This window comes from Vigna umbellata, chromosome 10, assembly GCF_029865625.1.
Source record: "Vigna umbellata cultivar VRB3 chromosome 10, Vumbellata_1.0, whole genome shotgun sequence".
Lineage (NCBI taxonomy): Eukaryota > Viridiplantae > Streptophyta > Magnoliopsida > Fabales > Fabaceae > Vigna > Vigna umbellata.
This window is the reverse complement of record NC_142174.1, coordinates 12,126,524-12,142,418: the sequence shown is the minus strand read 5'-3', so window position 1 is coordinate 12,142,418 and position 15,895 is coordinate 12,126,524. Positions and strand designations below refer to the sequence as shown.

Genomic DNA, 15,895 nt, shown 5'->3' with positions numbered 1-15,895 from the left:
AAAGATAGGAAGGAATATCTGAACTAAACTAAGCATATATATTCATATATATGTATGTATATATCTACAGTTTGCAACGCATCGACGTCCTTAGGATCTAAACTGAGCCACCTTCCTAAGAACTGGACCCCTCATGATTTACAAGGATCGATCGTGCGAAAATGGACGCATTGCCATAGCATTCAATTTTCAATTGACGTTCAGTTGGCATTAAACAGAGAGAGTGGCAACTCTGATTGCCCCCGACCAGACGATAACAGCTCTGATTCAAAGTAACTTCACGTACTGCCTCTTCTTCTAATTCCATTCAACGAGGAATCAGTTTTTGTCAGGTTTATGGCACCGAGTTCTTCAATGTATGGTCTCTTGCAGATGCAAGAGCTAGGAAATTCATGAAATTCTCCCCGTCCAGGCCTCATCTCATCCGGTTCTCCCATGAATCCTCTCTGACATGACTTAACCCTTCTACAAAAGGTATCCCAGTCCATTTGATGCCTTGCTTCAAATAGCGTGCTAAGCTTCTTTGCATTTGGTCTAATTGTTCTTTTGTGGCCCATATATCTCCTGTTGTAAACAAAATGAATGGTTATCAGCAGGAGGCAAATCAGCCAAAAAAAAAGAGAGAAAATGCGAGTCACTAGCAAGCATAACGTAGCAGCAAAAAAAAAAAAAACCATAATGCCCATGACAATAAAGAGCCTCTGAAAGAATTGTTAATAGCAAAAGGCTTATAAAAATAGTTGTAAAAAGCAAAGGCTTTACTGGAAACCTACAGAAACAAGTTATGCTTTTTCCAAGAGCATTTTTGCATTACAAAAAGATAACTGAAATCAACTACATGACTGCTTATCTATAAACGAGGACGTCCGAATCCCCTTAATTATTGACCCTTTGAAAACATAATTAGTGACAGTATACATTAATCAAGTTAGTTTAAATGCTTGAATATATAAGCAAAGATTTGGCTTCTCAATAGGTTGTTATTTTCAGTTAAATCAAAGTGCCAATGTTCTAAACCACACTAGGAAAATGGTCCTTAGCGAAGGACATCATCAATTAAGCTAAATATAAAATACAGCAGTAATTTTTCTTGAAGTTTTCAAAATAGTCCCTATGGTTTGGCAGATTTTTCTAACTCCAAACATCTCAATAAAAATGTGATTTCCCAGTACAAAATCAACTCCTCTCCAGCATTTTCATGTTGCGAGAGATAGTACAATGATCAACAATAGAAGTGGGAAAGTAATAAGATAGAGATCTCATCTTATTTGAAGTCTGAATTGATTGAATTATTATCACCTAGGGTATTTTCAACCCGATCTGCTTACTATACCCTGTACCTTCTGATAATTTTGAAGTTCAGGACTCCAGATGCTAAATGTATAATTTATTCATTTTCTTTCTACAAATTGCGATACACTCCTTCCAGACTCAACCATAAGCAACACAATAAAAAAAAGGTTTGATGGACTCAAATATAAGTAAATTTTTAACTACTTTCATCTTATTTAATGATACCATTCCAAAAGTACCCTCTAATTATTTAAGATACTTTCAGTAATCTTAATTCTTGATAAACAAGGGTACTTTAGGAAAATAAGTTATATTTTAAATGAGACTTGTAAAATTATGATATTAAATAAGTTGTTTAATTTAAGTAAACTTTAGTTAATTTTGCTATTATTTCAATTCAAAGGAGTGATATGCTTTCATAAATCCAAGTAAAATCAATATTATGAATATAATTCAAGAGTTATTAATCCAACATAGTTGCTACATTCCATAACAGAAAAATCATAATTATGATTCCGGTGTTTCCATTACATCTGGAGAACCATTTATTCATTGTCTTTGTTTGAGTTTAAGAGATAAGTTCACTGATGCACTAAACAAACAAAAGGAGGACAGTAGAGAAATTATATGCACTTACCTTCGACCTGCAAGAATCTTGGCCATGTTACCATTGTTGTTAGTGACAAATACATCACTTTCATCACAAACAATGTAGTCAATAGCAGCAAGGCGTGAAGAGAATGGAAGGAATGGTTTCAGCTCTTCATCAGCTAGCATCTCCTTTGTATAGATGTTGGGGAAAAGATCTTTGAGAGGCTGCATGGTTTCATCTCCCCCATATATTTCTCCCGATGCAACATAGAGATATGTGTCATTTGAAAAGCCAAGTGCCCGTAACATCAAACCCACTTCATGAGGAGTGAGAGGGCATTTCCCTCGCTTTCGCTCTCCATCTGGGCTCAAATCCTGTTTTATCACGTGAAAATAATTCATTCATATCATTTCAGTGTAAAAATAATTAGCTTCAACTTTTAGAAGTCTTATATGGAATGCTTAAATTTGTAATTAGAAAGCACATCAAGCAATGCGTCTGGAATAAAATATTGGTCTCAATGCCTTCAGATGGAATGTTATAATCTTGTTAGTTGAATGAATCAGATTTTATATTTAGAAGTCCATGGATTGTGTAGTCTTACAGGTAATGTTGTCCACCTTTTTCTGATTTCACCAAGCTCACGTCTCTCCTTTTCTCCCCCACCAAAATAACAACGTGAAAATGCTAGCATATCCGGTTCAAACCTGTCATAAATCAGTCATGAACACTGTTGTCAGTGGCAAGGTTGCTCTTTGCATCCCAAACTTGTGTCATTTATAATATTTAATAATTTTGAGAGAACAAGAAGTTGAACTTGATATTAGGGAATAATATATTGAATTTGAGAAGTTCTTTCTTTAGCACACAGTATAATTAAACAAATACCTTCAAATTTCAGAGCACTATAAGGAAATTGTGCGCAGGGTTCATGAAACAAACCTCAAATGGACAGCAATGAAACGCCGTGCCATCTTCTGCATTCTCATAACAATTCTTTGACCAAGTTCTTGTATAGGTTTTGTAAATCTCAAAGCATGAAAATTGACACGGCAACGTAGTTTCTGTAGCTCACCATCGAGGTTATTTGCAAGTCTGTAGTCAAATTTTGTCAATTGAACAACCTGCAAAATCTCCTACATGTTTATTACCTGGGCTAAATTCAGAATTATTCACTAAATTGACAAACCCGGTTACTAATGTTTCAACTTGACAGTTATTTAATAAATCTAAATATGTTTTAATGAATTGAGAAATTTCAAATACATAGTGGCCACATACCTGCCGTCTCAAAAGTATGGGCAAAACTTGATCAAGATAATAATCAGGCTCTGATTTCCTTGGGACACGCATTGTATATGGTGGTTTCTCCATCGACCGCATAAACTTATCAGGAACTCTTTTGACAATGGTAACATCTTTTGCGAGATGAGAAATGAACCAGTCAACATCAAAAATATGGACAAAGTCACTGTATCCAAACAAGAATGTCTTTATTAAATGAACCAACAAACTTTTTCTGATTGTGAATCTATGAAAGGAACTGCAAATTACCTGTCATCCTTCCAAAAAGAATTATGATCCAACTCAGGTACAACTAGTGTGGCATTGAGAATTCGCGCAACAACAACAGCATCTGTTATCTGGACGCAGGAACATGATAGCGGTCATGTCCACGGAAAGAACATACTCATTGTTTAAAAAAAATAGCTTATATGCCTGACTAGGAAAGAGAACTTCTCTGCAAACAACGGTCATCTTAGTTGCTTAAGCAACTAAGACGGCAGATCATCACATACAACGTTCAAATGATCAGAATGTACCATATCAGGATCGCTATGTCCCACTCACCCCAGTTCTTTGTTGGTTCAGTCCTCCGCTAGTTCCAATAAGCAAGTATCCATTTGACCACCGCTCAAGCACAGCAGCTGCATTATCCGGATACCAAAACAAGAGAGAATAAGACACATGAAAAAAAGTTAGTATACATATTTCTCATCAACTCTTTAGGATTCATTCATGCCCAACCTAATCAAATTTAAAACAAAAACCCTTCAGTCTGTTCTCGCATAACCTAAATTTTTTTACTCCAACCCTCATTCACGTGCATAGGTCAGCGAGAACCATGTGCGAGTATTCAAAACAAAGTGAAAACATTGAATGCCAAGGCACAAGAAAACACCGGAGTGCAATTCACGAAATAAGACGCATTCAAACGGAATTGCGAGGAGGAAACTCACGAGCATAACCGCGTCCCCTTTCACTGCATCCGTAGTAATATTTAGAATACTGTGATTTCCAAACATCGATTGGCGCGCGATAGTTCCCCTCCTAACAAAACATTCACGTCAGAACCCCGCATATTGCGATTACAGCGAAACCGAAAAAGAGAGAGAATGAGAAAAATGACGAACCACAGAAGAGTAGAGTGTGCGACGGACCAATCGCTGAGAGTACCATTCAAGATCAGAGGCCATGTGGCCCGTCAAGAGGGAAATAAAGCCCAGCACGACAAGCATGAAAACGCAGAGCACAGACCAAGAAGTCGGCTTCCGGTGCCGAAACGGCGTCGCATTGGATCTCCAACACACATGCTTCTTGCATTTGCCGTTGCTTTCCGCTAACACAGCCAGGTCGGTCGTCGATAACAAGCTCAACTTCCCCACACCCACACCCATTCTCTTTCTTACATAAACAACCAAACCAACTAACCCCAAACCCTCACATCCTCTCCTACAAAGAACTCCAAAATGTCGCTGTGTAGGGAGAGGAACCCTAAATAAGTAGGGCCTTTCTTTCTCACTTTTTTTTTTATTATAATCGATGGGGATGGAAAGAGAAAGCAGAAGCAATGCCGATTTGTCCTTTCCTCAAACGGAAACCCGGAATATCACAACGTTTCAAATAAAATTGAAAAACTACGATTGCTTTTTTATACTCTTTCAGCGCCAAGGTTGCCCTACGAACAAACAACGGATCTCATCCCAATCATCCAACAAAACAAATTCTGATAGATTAGGTTTATGAATTGATTAAGTAATTTGCAGAAAATCAACCATGTTTATCCCCCTTTCAAGAAAACACCACCACACTCCTTTTTCCTACTTCAGATTCCATTCTGTTAAAAACCACTTTTTATATTAATACATTTTTACCATGATCATTAAATATGTTACTAGACTGCCAAAATACTGAAAATAGCATAGCGGTGGTACTTGCGTAAGAAAAAAAACTAAAATCAAATTTCAATAAAGAATATTTATACAGTACCCATATATATATATATATGGAAAAGAATTCTTGTGCCAAAAATTAAAGAAACCTCTCTGTAATTTATTGAAATTCGCTGGCTGTTATTTATTGGGAGTTATGGTGTATCGTACCACTACCAGCTGCTGGAACGCCATATATGAAAGTTACTGAATTTCTGCTCTGCCATGTGAGTTGCAATTTCTTTCTTTCGATAAAAGAATACTTCTATACAAGACGAAAAAAAAATCATTAGGAACAAAGATTTTGGAAATGTAATTAAATATATTATTCCACTTCAACTATTACACCCATTACATGGGAAATTAAATTCTGAACCTTACCTGTAAAAAAATTGTCCCAGTTTACTCTGTTAATAATTAAGAAAACTTATTTTGAAGGCGTGTTTTATTAAAAAGTGGTTTTTAACTTTGAGTATAGATAAGATAAATTTATAATATACCAATGAGATGCAAACTATGTTTTGAGTTTGTCCATGTGAAAAGGAGAAAAGAACTCTGTGGTAGCAGTTATTATTTTTGGGTTTTTGGTGAGTGAGTACTCTGTCCCAAAGAAAAAGAATGGGGTTGAATTTGAATCGGTGGAATGGAACAGAAACAATTGCTAAAGGAAGGAGACAGATATTGAAACCTGGTAAGGGACAAAAACAGAGTAGCAGCTACAAGACAGTTTAAGGAGGTACTTTATATAATTTCCATTTAAAATAAACAAAAATCTTATTCTTCTAACAGGACCACTAATTCATGTAATTAAATAATATTTCGATTCCAAATTCATGATATAATTAAAATTAATTGTTATACATCAGAAGTATTTAGTGATGTGAAAATAAATCATCTCACATTTTAACTCAGTCTGACTTGTTAATCGGGCGAAAAAATTTTAACTTGGTTTAACTTATTAGGAATTGGTGTATTAAATGACTCATTTAATGATAATTTTTTTAATTAAAAAAATCATAATTTTTTTCTGTTTTAAAACTAAATAAATTTTAAAGACAATTTAAAATAAAAGAGTATAATATAGTTTAAAATTAACTTAAACTTTAAATATAATAAAAAAACAAATATAAAAAACAAAATTAGATAGTTTGAATCGAACTCAAAATTAATTAATATTAAAATTTTAATTTTTTTTTCAATCCAACCCAATATGTTTGAATATATTTTCACAATACTAGAAATATTATTCTTTTTGAAACTCGGTTTTTCTGTAAAATATATCTCTATAAGTAAAAGAAAGGAAAAAACAATTAAATTAAATGGTCTTTAAGTCTCAAATTCGACTTAAAAAAAATCTAAAAACTGGTTTTGATGATTAATTAATTATTTTGAGGGTATCGAAAGTTAACGTAATGGTTAGTGAGTTACACGTGTGAAGTTACAGCCTTTTGAGCTATAACACTAGAAATGAAAAATTCCTTGATCTGTATAACACGTAAAATGTGGTGAATCCTTTGCTAAAAAGGAGAGAAAGTTGGATAAAGAAAACTGAAATGTTCCACTTCCATCGTCTCCAAAGTGTTTTAAACTGTAAAAGTTTACGTAGTGTATGGAAAAGTACCATATTCTGGATTCAAGACCCTTCTTAATCGTGTGATTTCAAACGCAAAAATGGACCCATGCATGCTACTCGATGCTGCCGCGAATAAAGTTACTTGTTTAGTCTAAAGCAAAAAGCAAAGAATGAAATAGAAAAACAGTAACGATTGGAAACTAATAATAATTAAATTGGTTAAATATGTTTTTAGTCCCTAAATTATTGGTCGTTTCTGGTTTTCGTCCCTCTTTTAAAGTAAGGTACAATTTGGTCCTCATTATTTTCGAAACGTTCGTTTTAATCCTCGGAAACTAAACACTGTTTAAAAATTTGGTTTTCATTTAGCAACAAATGAAACCAAAATTCCGAGAACTAAAACGAACGTTTCGAAAAGAACGAGGACCAAATTGTACCTTACTTTGAAAGAGGACGAAAACCAGAAACGGCCAATAGTTTAGGGACTAAAAACATATTTAACCCTAATTAAATTAAATATGTAACTAACCTCTTTGAAGGACTGGTGGAATCATTTACGAGAGGGTGCTGTCAATGTTTTTTCTAACAAGTTTGATTTTTCTAGTATAAGAATAACCCATTTTATTTATAGGATAAAGTGTAATAATTGTTATTTTATTAATTTTAACTTTTGTTAAATATATATTTGGTTTTACCGTAGTTTTAAATTGTTGATTATAAATACTCTTTGTCAACTGAAATTTAAGGTGCAATTCTTTTTTAATATATATGTTCTGATATATATTTTATGTATTTCTTTTTTTTGGATTACAGAATTAAAGTTTGATTATTTAAATTTTATTTAAAATATATAATTGTTGTGTTTTACGCAAGAGTGAAATTCAAAATATTTTATGAGTTTTAGCAAATTTAAGCTAAAAATGAAAAGTATTTTCGTAGCAACATGTTAAAAAAGTTGTTTTAAAAGTTAATCTAGATCGTTTGACAAATAACTAGTTGGTAACCTGTCTAATAACTCTAGAAAAAAAAAATGTAATAATCATGTTAGAAAATGTAAATATCTGCATATGAAAAGTGATCCAAAAATTTTTAACCCAGTCAATTTGAACTAATATTTTTAATTTTTTTATCTAATCTAAAACATTTAAACGAAAATAAAATATATTCAGTCCACATAAATCACTGCAGTATAATCGGCGGACTGTTTTCAATGATTTTATCCTGTGTCTCCAATTTCTCAAAATAACTCTAAAAAATCATGGGTGTTACTCCCTCCACCCCCACACGTCTCTTCCTCCACCTCCCCAATTTTTTAAAATGCCAATTATATCCTTCTAAAATGACAACTATATCCTTAAAAGTTAAAATTTTTTATTTTTATTATTTTAATATTTTAATTTATTTAAAACTTCTGATTTACTTCCCTCTGCACCTCTTCCTCTCTTCCATTTTCGTTTACCTTTCTCTCTTCCGTTAAGCTTCTTCTCCACCTATAACAAATTCATATTTTAACAAATTCATATTTTAACAAAATTATTACGTTTAAAAACTAACCATATATAACATTTAAAATTATAAATTTAAATATAAATTACTGTAAATAAAATAAACAAATAAAATAAAAACGAAACGTAAAAGGAACACTGCCTCTGGACGGATGACATCCTTCAACGGATGTCAACATCCGTTGAAGGCAAAACGGATGTCGACATCCGTTTTGCCTTAAACGGATGTCGACATCCGTTTTGCCTTAAACGGATGTTGACATCCGTTGAAGGATGTCATCCGTCCATAGGCAGTGTTCCTTTTACGTTTCGTTTTTATTTTACTACGTTTTGCGGCTCATGCAAGGATTATAGGCTTGGATATTAAAAGGATTATTGGAAGTATGGGAAGGATTTAGGGTTTAGGATTATTGGAAGGATTATGACTACGTACCTGGAGAGTAACCACGACAAGGACACTACACCATAAACGCACTGCACCGAGAACAAGAAGAAGATTGTTTGATAATTCTTTTCACGATCACCAAGCTTTGTAGAAAAATATTTTACTCATACAAGAAACTACGTAGGTTATCAGTGAAATATGTTATAAATGAATAAAATTAAAAAACAACAATTTTAAAAATAAAATTTTACTGAGGGGCAAAATAGTAAAGGAAAGGTGGAGGAAGGGGTAAAATAGTAAAGGGGAGGTGGAGGAAGAGATGTGTGGGGGTGGAGGGAGCAACACCCAAAAATCATTTATCAGATTTTAAAAAATCTTTGGGCCTAAATTCATTCCGTTATTTCTATTAAAAAACATTTCTTTCTGCACCCCAAGAACTAACCAGTTCACCCTCGTACACCCGTAAGTCCTTTGCAAGTTTATCAAAGGAGTTGCATTCCTGGAGTGATATCTTCCTCTGCGAGTGTATTTCCTTACACGAATTAAAACCAACAAACTTTTCTTTCAATCACTGCTCTCAATGGTTTACTGTCTCTTTTTAGAAGTTTATTTATGAAAAAATTCATTTCAAATTTCTGAAATATATATAATGTGAAATACAAAGATTTATATAACAATCTGTATTTTGAGAATCACATACTTTAAAAATTGCAAAGAAAACATCGTATTATTAAGTATTTAATATTAATTATTCCAAATTAAGTATTCAAATAAAATTTCATAAGAATCAAAATATTTATTAAAATTACAAATATTAATAAAACAAAACAAAGTTGATAAAATTTAAAAATATGTTTTAAAAAATAATAAAAATAAAATTAAATATTCAAATTTAAAAATATTTTACATGTCTTTATACTCTTATTATTTAAATTTTAATGAAATGATGTGGGAAGAAATGTCTTTTCCAAGGATGAGGATGAATTGAATTTTGATGGCTCCAAAAACGCAAGTTACAATTTTTTTTTTTAATTCCAAAATCCCAGGTTTTTTTTTGTTCTTCTAAAGGGGCCCATGATGGAAGACCACTAAATTGAAATAGAGTGTTTCATCCTACACCTCCAAGATCTCATCCTGCACCTCCAAAAATTCCAATTTTATCCTTCTGACATCTCATCATCATCCTGCACCTCCAACTTTTTCAAAACTTTATTTTTAACTTTAATAAATATTTTTTCATTTTCTTTTCTTTTTTATTAAAAACAATCTTCACTACCTTAATAATAATTTAATTTAATTTATTTTAAAATTTAAATATTATTTAAAATAATTTTGTATTTTAATAATTATTAAAATATAATTTATATTATAATAATAGTTATATTAAAAACATAAAAATAAAATAATAATAATAATAATAAAAATAGTAATAATAATAATAAATAATAATAAAAATAAGTTTGATTTAATATATTCAAATATATTAAATTATAATAAAATATTAAAATAAATTAAATAATTATTAAATTTTAAATAAAAATAAAAATTTTAAAAAGCTTATTTATATATTAAAATCTATAAAATATGTTAATACATTGCTTTTTATTTAAAATTTAATAAATATTAAACTTAAATAAAATTATAATATTATTTATTATATTTTTATATTTTAATAATTAATAAAATATAATTTATATTTTTAAAATAGTTCTATTAAGAAAATTAAAAAATAATAACTAAAATAAGAATAAAAATAAAAATAAAAACCACACTTAAAATCATATTTAATATATTTAAATATATTAAATTATATTAAAATATTAAATTTAATTTAATAATTATTAAAATTTTAAAAAAACAAAATTTTGAAAAATTTGTTAATCGGATATAGATATCCGATAAGCTATAAATCGGATATCCATATCCGATAAAGAATGTTTTTAAAATTTTATTTTATATATAAATTTTAATAATTATTTAATTTAATTTAATATTTTAATATAATTTAGTATATTTAAATATTTTATTTAATATAATTTTATTTATTATTTGATAAATAACTGTTTTAAAATTTTGTTTATTATTTAAATTTTAATAATTATTTAATGTAATTTAATATTTTAATATAATTTAATATATTTAAATATATTAAATGTTTTATTTAATATAATTTACTTTTTTGTTATTATTTTTATTTTTAATTATTTTATTTTTATATTTTTAATATAATTATTATTATAACATAAATTATATTTTAATAATTATTAAAATATAAAATTATATTAAATAATATTTGAATTTTAAATTTAGTTATTATTAAGGTGATATAGAATCTTTTTAATAAGAAAAAGAAAAAAATAAGAATATATTTATTAAAATTAAAAATAAAATTTTCTATAAAGTTAAAGGTGTAGGATAATGATGAAATGTCAGAAGGTTAAAAGTGAAATTTTTGGAGGTGCAGGATGAGATCTTGGAGGTGTAGGATGAAACACTCATTGAAATATGTTAAGCTTATCCAAATCGAACTACTGAAATGGGCTTACTGAAATTAAAATTGGATTATCCATAAAAAAAATTATTGAGTGGTACAAGTCTACAAGTTTTCTAATATTCACTCATTATGTGAATTTCAAGCCATCTACGTCTAACATTAGAGAGAAAATCCATTCACCACGAAACTTTTAGTGCGCGTTTAAATAAGAATTTATTCTGACAAAAATTTACTCCAAAATTTATTGAAAGTAAAACTAATTTAATGTATATCAACTATCAATATACATTAAATCAGGTGAATAGGTTGACCGGGCCATCAAAATTTCGTAGGATGTATTTATTTGTATTTTAAAAAGCATATTATTTGTACTGTGAAAAATCAATATTTCTTTATAATAATTTTATCGAAGGTAATATATTTTTAAGAACATGTAACAGATGTTAATTTTGAAATAGTTTAGATAATTTTTAGTTAAAGGAGAGGAAAATGAATAGACAAAATTTCCCGCGGTAAATCAACAAAAACAAGCACAAGCCCTCAAATCTAATATCTAATAATTAGGCAATTGAAAGTTACATTTTAGAAGGTGGTTTTCAAAATCATGGCAGGTTTACCACACCCACCTTTGTGTTTCCATTATGTTCTACCAATTCATTGCACATTCACCAATTTTTTTTTAAATATTACTAATATATTAATTAATCTTGACTGCGAATGATTTTTAAAGTGTTCTTCTCACTTAATTCATCGACACAAAAACTCACAATACTTTATAGGGATAAACAAAATAATAAATTTAAAATAACATAAAAACAATGAATTATTCCTTCACAAATGTGTTAGAAATTATTGGAAATATTGTTTGATTCAAGGGCTAAGATTCTACTGTGCAATTGATTCCGACGTCGCACGTGTTATCTGTTACGTGTTTGTTACTTCAGACATATAGTTTGATGTTTTTTCAAGATATATTAAATAATAATAAATATATAAGTGTTATTCTTCAAATATTGAACCAAACACAGGACAGGAAAAAAAAGGGTTAAAGTCGCTGCTTTTGAGATATAGAAAATCGGAGTCAAGCTTTGAATAATACAGTGAAATTGTGAGACCAATTCCATAACCTTTCGCAGGTTCATAAATTTTGCGTTTCTACACTGCTTCTGTTTGTTTATAATTAATTGAACAGGGTTTCAGTTTTCAGAGTTTCGTCACAGTAACAACAACGTTTGAGACATTTTTAATGGAATGAAAAATAAAATTGGGAAATGTGGGGACTGAGAAAGCAACCCCATTACGAAATAATTCATGAATGCTAGTGCCACTTCCATCATCTAGATAAACCTAATTAATGGCGTATTCAAACCTAATGCATACATCACTACGATCTTAACCGTCCCCATACAATAAAACATTAACTCAAGTCAACAGCAAAAGAACCAAAATCCTTAACCATGTCTCTAGTTTTGGTCATCTTCCCAACTTCATTGTTTTGAAAAGGTTTAAAGAGTGTTTGCGTGCTGTAAACTATTTGTTAAAGTATATATTAACACTACTCTTGCGTTGACCCTTTCCCTCCTGTTTTTTACTGTTTCAACTAACAGTCTGATTTTAATTATACTCGCTACAATAAAATACAATATCCACTCATTATGTTTTCAATTATTACTTTTATGAATTTGAATTGAATTTGGTTTGAGAAATTTCATCTTAAAATACGACAGTGTGCGGGTGAAAAGGAGACGCAAATGAGGAGGACAAGAGATGGAATAGAAACCACCCGAACTACGATCGCCTTTTGTTGAACGTAGAATTCTGTTCTTCGGACCAAACTCGCAGCACTATCTGACCTATGAAATGGAAAAGAACCCAATACACAAATTCAATTATGGGCCATATAATTATTTGGAAGATCAACGTATTGTAGGGCACCATATAAAAAAAAAAGGAGTTTTAATTCAGGAATTTAAGTCTTATTTGTCACCATTTCCTAGTTATTTCTCAAACATATCACAACCTAAAAACGTTTTCCTCAAACCAAATTGGGTCAACAAACATAAGTCTTGTTCTCCGTCAACCAACTAAACTGGAACTAACCGTATCAACTGCGAATTCAATCACCAACAACAAGAGGTAAAATTTGAAGTAATATTTATTTAATTAGAAACAGAAAGTAGAGTTTACCCACCATGGTCACTCATGAAAAGATGTCACGATCCCCCATCCAAAAAGGCAGAATCTTCTTATCTTTATAACCCTAATTTACTTCCATCACCAAAGACAAACTCCATACGCATATATGATTCTAAACTCACAGTTATGATAATACCGCCTGTCACATATTCTGTTTTTCAATAACCTCTCTTTTTATTCGGGGTTTAATAATTCAGCTCTGTGCTCTTTCGATTGTTCCCCCGTAACAACATAACTACCATAGCGAATAGTTATGTTTCTGTTTTTCAGTTACTTTAACTTGTTCTTCCTCGGTGTGGCCATCTTCCTTTGTCACCCTTGTTTTCCCGCCAGGATCGTACCAGAATCCGTAACCGTAATAACCTCCGAATCCCAAAAAACACAAACGCACAACGCCACGTGGCACGATTTCTCCAAGTTCTTGTACGCCGAGCGAGGCAGCCACGTCAGCGGCATGTCGGAACTGAAAAAGTACTTCCACCGTTTCGGTTACCTCGCTCTCCCCGAAACAACGCCGAACTTCACGGACACCTTCGATTCCCAGTTCGAGACCGCCGTCTTCCGTTACCAGAAGCGCCTCGGCCTGCCGGTCACCGGAAAACTTGACTCCGATACTATATCCGCCATCATGGCGCCGAGGTGCGGCGTCTCCGACGCCGCCACGCATGGAATCCACGCCACGCGTCACTACGCTTACTTCAATGGGAAGCCGCGGTGGACGCGTGGAACTCCGATGACTCTCACGTATGCGTTCTCGCCGTATAACATGATCGATAGGGTGAGCGTGCCGGAAATTCGAGCGGTGTTCGAGCGCGCGTTTTCGCGGTGGGCGTCGGTGATCCCGGTGAGCTTCCGGGAGACGCCGGAGTACGATAAGGCGGACATAACGATTGGGTTTTATCTCGGGGATCACGGCGATGGAGAACCGTTTGATGGAGTTTTGGGGGTTCTGGCTCACGCGTTCTCCCCTCAGAACGGGAGATTCCATTTGGATGCGGCGGAAATGTGGTCCGTGGATTTCGAGCGCGAAGATTCGAGGGTGGCCGTTGATTTGGAATCCGTGGTCACGCACGAGATAGGTCACGTGCTTGGGTTGGGTCACTCATCGGTGAAAGAAGCAGTCATGTACCCAAGCCTGAGCCCCAGGAGAAAGAAGGTTGACTTGAAGATTGATGACGTGGCAGGAGTCCAATCTCTCTATGGCTCTAACCCAAACTTCACTTTTAGTTCTTTGTTGCAGTCCCAAAATTCATTAAACGCTGCAATTGGCTTGGAAGCCCGTTTCTTCAGATGGACCACCCTTTCTCTTTCCCTGGTCGTATTATTTTTATGTGTTTGATTTTTTCATTACTTGTATTTTAATTCTTTGATCATATATATGTGTATGTAAAAAGGAAAAGAAAGCACAGAAAGTAAAGTTCATTCACGTGGGCGAAGCCCTTGTGATTCATCTTATATGGGACCTTTGATTTTTTTTTGGTACAATAGATATTTGTTTAATTTCCCTACATAGAAAATGAGATGCACCACAGAACTTTTCTGAGGGGAAAGGTGAGTACACTTTTGATTGGATTTGAGGAAAATTTGCAGTACAAGACCGATGGAAAAGGAAAGATTGAAATGAAAAGGTTTGTGGAATAAAAAAAGAAGGCAATGAAAAATGAGGAAGTTGATGTAAGAGGATAGAATAAGATTCCGTAAGTTAATGGCTAACCTAACCTCTGTAGTGGGAGGAACTAAGGATTCTATATGTATTGAAGATAGACAGAAGTATAACTGTCTCATGGTCGTAAAAGGTATCAATCTTAACTAACATTCCCGCCCAAGGCTTCTCTTATTTTGCTATTTGGGGTCGAATTTGCTTTCCAGTGTGGATTGGTCCAACTTCACAATTTCTAATTGTTCCACATCCCTTGCCCATCAGGTTCGGAAGTTAGAGACGGAAAGTAATGTTATATCAAAGCACACTCTATAGACTACGCTCTAGTTTATATGAAAATTATATAAAAACATGAGTTTCTTCGTAGGTCATTAGAGTCAGATTTTTCCAGAATCCTTCTCCAAAGTACTTGACACTAAAGTTATATATTTTTAAATTGCCCCACATAACGACTGTTATGTTTTGCCTCTCCAAGGTGAAGTACAAATAAGCTATAATAGGAAAGACACAGATATTGAAATATTATCCAGTACGTACATAGTTCACCCAATGAAATAAATTATTTAATTAAACAAAAAAAAAAGAGTACAGGGATGGTAAGTGTATTATATAAAAGTATAATATAGTATTGTAAGGTTTTATATAAAAGTATAATACAGTATTTTCAGGATTTATGTAAAAACAAAATTTAATATTATAAGTTAAAGTACTTTTTAATCTCTTCAGGAAATTCAATTTGAGGATTCTGTTTTTAAAATGCTTATTTTGCTCCTTTGATCTTCTAAAAAAAATTCAATGTTCTCTGTTTCCGTCAAAATTTAGCTAACGACACAAGAATATGTGGAAATTGTACTGAAATCAATCACTGCATCTTTAACTATCACTGCATCTTTAACTATCACTGCTAGCTTCATTTGAACAGAAATTATAACATAGATTTTTTTAAAATTATTTATGCCAACCTTGTATTTATAATGGCATCAAA

General features: G+C 32.1%; 2 protein-coding genes across 2 annotated transcripts; one reads left to right on the top strand and one right to left on the bottom strand.

The window, feature by feature from the left end:
* Positions 1-19: 19 nt before the first annotated feature.
* On the bottom strand, positions 20-4,998 carry LOC124839744 (O-fucosyltransferase 29-like). Its single transcript, XM_047315654.2, has 9 exons — positions 4,300-4,998; positions 4,126-4,216; positions 3,737-3,813; positions 3,440-3,528; positions 3,167-3,356; positions 2,828-3,009; positions 2,490-2,592; positions 1,931-2,259; positions 20-564 (listed from the first exon to the last, which is right to left on the bottom strand). Exons 1-9 carry the CDS (start codon positions 4,561-4,563, stop codon positions 279-281), a joined length of 1,611 nt encoding a protein of 536 aa, XP_047171610.1. The 5' UTR covers positions 4,564-4,998; the 3' UTR covers positions 20-278.
* An 8,075-nt stretch (positions 4,999-13,073) lies between these two features.
* Positions 13,074-14,705, top strand: LOC124839729 (Matrixin family protein). The gene has a single exon (XM_047315631.2). The coding sequence runs from the start codon at positions 13,504-13,506 to the stop codon at positions 14,587-14,589; it is 1,086 nt and encodes a 361-aa protein (XP_047171587.1). The 5' UTR covers positions 13,074-13,503; the 3' UTR covers positions 14,590-14,705.
* Positions 14,706-15,895: the final 1,190 nt, after the last annotated feature.

What these genes read in the sequence shown, in the direction of transcription:
- LOC124839744 (XM_047315654.2), bottom strand. Translation starts at nt 4,563, where the DNA reads ATGGGTGTGGGTGTGGGGAAGTTGAGCTTGTTATCGACGACCGACCTG. An exon ending in TCTTTTTGGAAGGATGACAG is followed by an intron (nt 3,357 to 3,439) that starts GTAATTTGCAGT and finishes GTTTGGATACAG; the next exon opens with TGACTTTGTCCATATTTTTG. An exon ending in CCATACTTTTGAGACGGCAG is followed by an intron (nt 3,010 to 3,166) that starts GTATGTGGCCAC and finishes GAGATTTTGCAG; the next exon opens with GTTGTTCAATTGACAAAATT.
- LOC124839729 (XM_047315631.2), top strand. Translation starts at nt 13,504, where the DNA reads ATGTTTCTGTTTTTCAGTTACTTTAACTTGTTCTTCCTCGGTGTGGCC.